Source organism: Sprattus sprattus (assembly GCF_963457725.1).
Source record: "Sprattus sprattus genome assembly, chromosome: 13".
Taxonomy (NCBI): domain Eukaryota; kingdom Metazoa; phylum Chordata; class Actinopteri; order Clupeiformes; family Clupeidae; genus Sprattus; species Sprattus sprattus.
The window spans coordinates 32,270,779-32,275,778 of NC_137911.1; the positions used below are offsets into that span (position 1 = coordinate 32,270,779).

At 45.9% G+C, this 5,000-nt stretch overlaps 1 protein-coding gene across 1 annotated transcript in view; it reads left to right on the plus strand.

Annotated features, from left to right (window-relative positions):
* The window catches only part of zfyve28 (zinc finger, FYVE domain containing 28), a gene marked incomplete at its 3' end in the record, with an annotated part of 8,835 nt that extends 4,619 nt beyond the window's left edge, over positions 1-4,216 (plus strand). Inside the window, exons 7-13 of the mRNA XM_080850301.1 lie at positions 1-107; positions 626-718; positions 1,272-1,414; positions 1,781-1,897; positions 2,464-2,568; positions 3,753-3,856; positions 4,085-4,216. The exon at positions 1-107 is cut by the window's left edge and continues 49 nt beyond it. Coding sequence (XP_080706427.1) covers positions 1-107; positions 626-718; positions 1,272-1,414; positions 1,781-1,897; positions 2,464-2,568; positions 3,753-3,856; positions 4,085-4,216 — 801 coding nt within the window. The remainder of the gene's footprint in view (positions 108-625; positions 719-1,271; positions 1,415-1,780; positions 1,898-2,463; positions 2,569-3,752; positions 3,857-4,084) is intronic.
* Positions 4,217-5,000: the final 784 nt, after the last annotated feature.

Here is a 5,000-nt window from a genome sequence, read left to right on the forward strand (position 1 = left end):
GCGGCTCTAGGGTCGGAGCAGGAGTCGTCCGTCACCTCCTGCAGGAGCGAGGAGAACACGCCGCAGGAGACGCACAGGGAGCACAGGGAGATCAAGAGGAGTAGCAGGTACGTGTGTGTGTGTGTGTGTGTGTGTGTAGTGTGTAGTGTGTGTGTGTGTTAACGTCTGGTGTCGGTGTGATGTGTTGTGTATGTGTGTGTGTTTGTGTGTGTGTGTGTTTGGTGTGTGTGTGTGATGTGTTAATGTGTGTGTGTGTGTGTGTGTGTGTTAATGTGTGTGTGTTTGGTATGTGTGTGTGTGATGTGTTAATGTGTGTGTGTTTGGCATGTGTGTGTGTGATGTGTTAATGTGTGTGTGTTTGGTATGTGTGTGTCTGATGTGTTAATGTGTGTGTGTGTGTGTGTTAATGTGTGTGTGTGTGATGTGTTAATGTTTGTGTGTGTGATGTGTTGATGTGTGTGTGTGTGTGTGTGTGTGTGTGTGTGTGTGTTTGTGTGTGTGTGTGTGTTTGGCATGTGTGTGTGTGATGTGTTAATGTGTGTGTGCTTGGTATGTGTGTGTGTGATGTGTTAATGTGTGTGTGTGTGTGTGTGTTAATGTGTGTGTGTGTGTGTGTGTTAATCAGGACTCAGGACTCCCCGCTCAGCTCAGTGTCCAGCAGTGACTGTGACAGTGTGTCTGTCACCACATGTAGCCTTTCCAGTACATACACTCCCAGGTAACGTCTCAATGTGTGTGTGTGTGTGTGTGTGTGTGTGTGTGACAGAAAGTGTAACACACCTATGCTCTCCTTATCTCAATTAACAATGTCACTAAATGTATATATCTGTGTGTGTATGTATGTATGTATGTATGTATGTATGTATGTATGTATGTATGTATGTATGTGTATTTGTGTTCATCTGTGTGTACATATCTGTGTGTGTGTGTGTGTGTGTGTGTGTGTGTGTGTATGTATGTATGTATGTATGTGTGTTTGTGTTCATCTGTGTGTACATATCTGTGTGTGTGTGTGTGTGTGTGTGTGTGTGTGTGTGTGTGTGTGTGTGTGTGTGTGTGTGTGTATGTGTGTGTACGTATGCGTATATCTGTGTGTGTGTGTGTGTGTGTGTGTCTGTGTATGTGTGCGTATTTCTATGTCCGTGTGTGTGTGTGTGTGTGTGCCCTTGTCTGTGTACGTGTGAGTATATCTTTATATCTGTGTGTGTGTGTGTGTGTGTGTGTGTGTGTGTGTGTGTGTGTGTGTGTGTGTGTGTGTGTGTGTGCTGTAGCCCCATCAGCAGTCTGACCAGCAGCTCTGAGGGGAAGGGGCGGGACCATCAGGAGATGCAGCTGGCTCTTCAGGCCAATAAGATCCGCTCTCGTTTCCATAGCAGCAGTGACCTCATCCACCGCCTCTTCGTCTGTATATCAGGTATGTCGTCTCGACTCTTCTCTCTCCTCTCCACACTCCATCTTTCTTTGTGGTAGATTACTGTGTGTGTGTGTGTGTGTGTGTGTGTGTGTGTGTGTGTGTGTGTGTGTGTGTGTGTGTGTGTGTGTGTGTGTGTGTGTGTGTGTGTGTGTGTGACTGTGTGTGACACTAGTCACCAGGTATGGTGCGGTCTACCTCTCTGTGGTCTCTCACCTGAACAGGTATAACCTCTCTCTCTCTCTCAACTCACTCAGGTGTGGCTGATTACTGTGTGTGTGTGTGTGTGTGTGTGTGTGTGTGTGCGTGTGTGTGTGTGTGTGCGTGTGTGTGTGTGTGTGACACTAACCTCTCTCTCATCTCTCTCAGGTGTGGCTGATCAGCTCCAGACCAACTACGCTAGCGATCTGCGGAGCATCCTCAAGACCCTCTTTGAAGTCATGGCAACCAAATCTGACCAGGGGGATAACGACCAGCAGAAAAAAGGTGAGTGTGTATTCTGTTAGCACGTTAGCTATTAGCACGTAAGCTGTTAGCATGCTAGCAGGTAGCTATGGGGACTGTTTTGTGATGTTGGCCTCTTAGCTGTTTACAGATAGCTGTTAGCCTAAGAGCTTGAGCCTGAGGTATGTTAGCATGTAAGCTGCTAGCCTAAGAGCTTTAGCCTGAGGTATGTTAGCATGTAAGCTGCCTCACTACACACTTTTAGGCTAGCTTCTATCATCACGTGAGTAGTCAGTTGTAAGATCTGTTATAAGAGCCCTCACCTTAGGGAAGCAATTGAGTAATTAGCGTAAGAGCTGTTATTCTGCATGCAGTTAGCTTGTGAGTTGTTAGCGTAAGAACTGTTAGCCTGGATTCTTCGAGCCCTTTTTTATTATGCGTACACACAACTGGACAAGCATTAGCATTGTGAAGTACAATATGTAAGTACAATGTGTGTGTGTGTGTGTGTGTGTGTGTGTGTGTGTGTGTGTGTGTGTGTGTGTGTGTGTGTGTGTGTGTGTGTGTGTGTGTGTGTCTGTGTGTGTGTGTGTGTGTGTGTGTGTCAGGTCCGGTTCGTAGCGGCGTGCTGGAAGACTGTTCTCTCTGTCAGGAGAGCCTCTCTCTCTCCGCCTCTGAGGTCGCTGCCAAGGTCCATGACGGACAGGTCGAAGGTAAGTCCCGCCTTTATCCACACGGTTTATGAAGCCTTATAACTGAGGCGTTTATGAAGCCTTATAACTGAGCCGTTTATGAAGCCTTATAACTGAGGCGTTTATGAAGCCTTATAACTGAGGCGTTTATGAAGCCTTATAACTGAGGCGTTTCTGGTTTATGAAGCCTTATATTTGGTCTATGAAGCCTTATAACTGAGGGGTTTATGAAGCCTTATATTTGGTCTATGAAGCCTTATAAATGAGGCGTTTATGAAGCCTTATAACTGGTTTATGAAGCCTTATAACTGAGGGGTTTATGAAGCCTTATAACTGAGGGGTTTATGAAGCCTTATAACTGAGGCGTTTCTGGTTTATGAAGCCTTATATTTGATCTATGAAGCCTTATAACTGAGGGGTTTATGAAGCCTTATAACTGAGGCGTTTCTGGTTTATGAAGCCTTATATTTGGTCTATGAAGCCTTATAACTGAGGGGTTTATGAAGCCTTATATTTGGTCTATGAAGCCTTATAAATGAGGCGTTTATGAAGCCTTATAACTGGTTTATGAAGCCTTATAACTGAGGGTTTTATGAAGCCTTATAACTGAGGGGTTTATGAAGCCTTATAACTGAGGCGTTTCTGGTTTATGAAGCCTTATATTTGGTCTATGAAGCCTTATAACTGAGGGGTTTATGAAGCCTTACATTGTGTCTATGAAGCCTTATAAATGAGGGGTTTATGAAGCCTTATAACTGAGGCGTTTATGAAGCCTCATAACTGAGGGGTTTATGAAGCCTTATAACTGGTTTATGAAGCTTTATAACTGAGGCGTTTATGAAGCCTTATAACTGGTCTATGAAGCCTTATAACTGAGGCGTTTATGAAGCCTTATAACTGGTTTATGAAGCCTTATAACTGAGGGGTTTATGAAGCCTTATAACTGAGGCGTTTCTGGTTTATGAAGCCTTATAACTGAGGGGTTTATGAAGCCTTATAACTGAGGGGTTTATGAAGCCTTATAACTGAGGGGTTTATGAAGCCTTATAACTGAGGGGTTTATGAAGCCTTATAACTGAGGGGTTTATGAAGCTTTATAACTGAGAGGTTGATTTAGATGATTTATGACACTTTATAACTAAGGGGTGTGTGTGTGTGTGTGTGTGTGTGTGTGTGTGTGTGTGTGTTTGTTCTCTCTCTCTCAGATCCTCCGGAGTGGGTTCCAGATGACGTGTGCAGTTTGTGTGTGTCGTGTCAGGCTCCTTTCACAGTCATCCGCAGGAAACACCACTGCAGGAGCTGTGGAAAGGTGAGTGTGTGTCTGTGAGTGTGTGTGTGTGTGTGTGTGTTTGTGTGTGTGTGTTTGTGTTTATGAACCCCAGAGTGTTTCCCAAAGCCTGTTGAAGCCCAGTATTACAGTTTTAACTTAACTTAAATAATTTGTGCGTGTTGTGTGTTGCGTGTGTGTGTGTGTGTGTGTGTGTGTGTGTGTGTGTGTGTGTGTGTGTGTGTGTGTGTGTGTGTGTGTTTTTTCCAGATTTTCTGCTCTCGCTGTTCGTCCCATTCTGCTCCGTTGCCGAGATACGGCCAGATGAAGCCGGTCAGAGTGTGTACACACTGTTACATGTTCCACGTCACACCTTTCTACAGCGACCGGGCCGGCATCTGACACACACACACACACACACACACACACACACACACCGTACCTGAAACAAACACGCACCCACACATACACATACAAACACACACTCATACTAAAACATATTCACACATACACACACACATAGAAAAACATATTCACACATACACACACACATAGAAAAACATATTCACACACACACACACACACAGTTCAAACAGTATACATGTGCAATCAACAGAGATTAGACCGATGGCATGACTAAGTACTTCCGCACAAACATGATTAAACACACACACACACACACACACAAGTTCAGGAGAAGATCCTCAGGATGGGAGGATGGATGGACTGACTGACCAAGGAGGGATGGAGTGATGGAGTGATGGAGTGATGGAAGGAGCGGACGAATGGAGTGATGGACTGATGCAGGAGTTTTTACTGACACTTTTACTGCTGGAGATAAGCTGCTATGAGCCCTGGAGCCAAAGCTGGACACGTGGAGTGGGGGGGGGGTGGGGTTTGGCCATCTCAGTGGGGGGGGTGGGGGGGGGGGGGGTGGGGGAGATGGGTGTTGCCATCTGGAGTCTCATGTTTCATTGCCTTTCATTCTAATGCAGAACCTGCCGGTGTGGGAGGGATCTCTGCCCGTGTGGGAGGGACTTCCTGCCCGTGTGGGAGGGGCTAATGCCAGTGTGGGAGGGACTTCGGTTGTGCTCGAGGTCCCCCAGGGCTCCGTACGTGGCACCTTCATGAATGTAACAGACCTACCCCTAACCCTTAGCGTTGCCGAGCAACCATTGTGGTAACC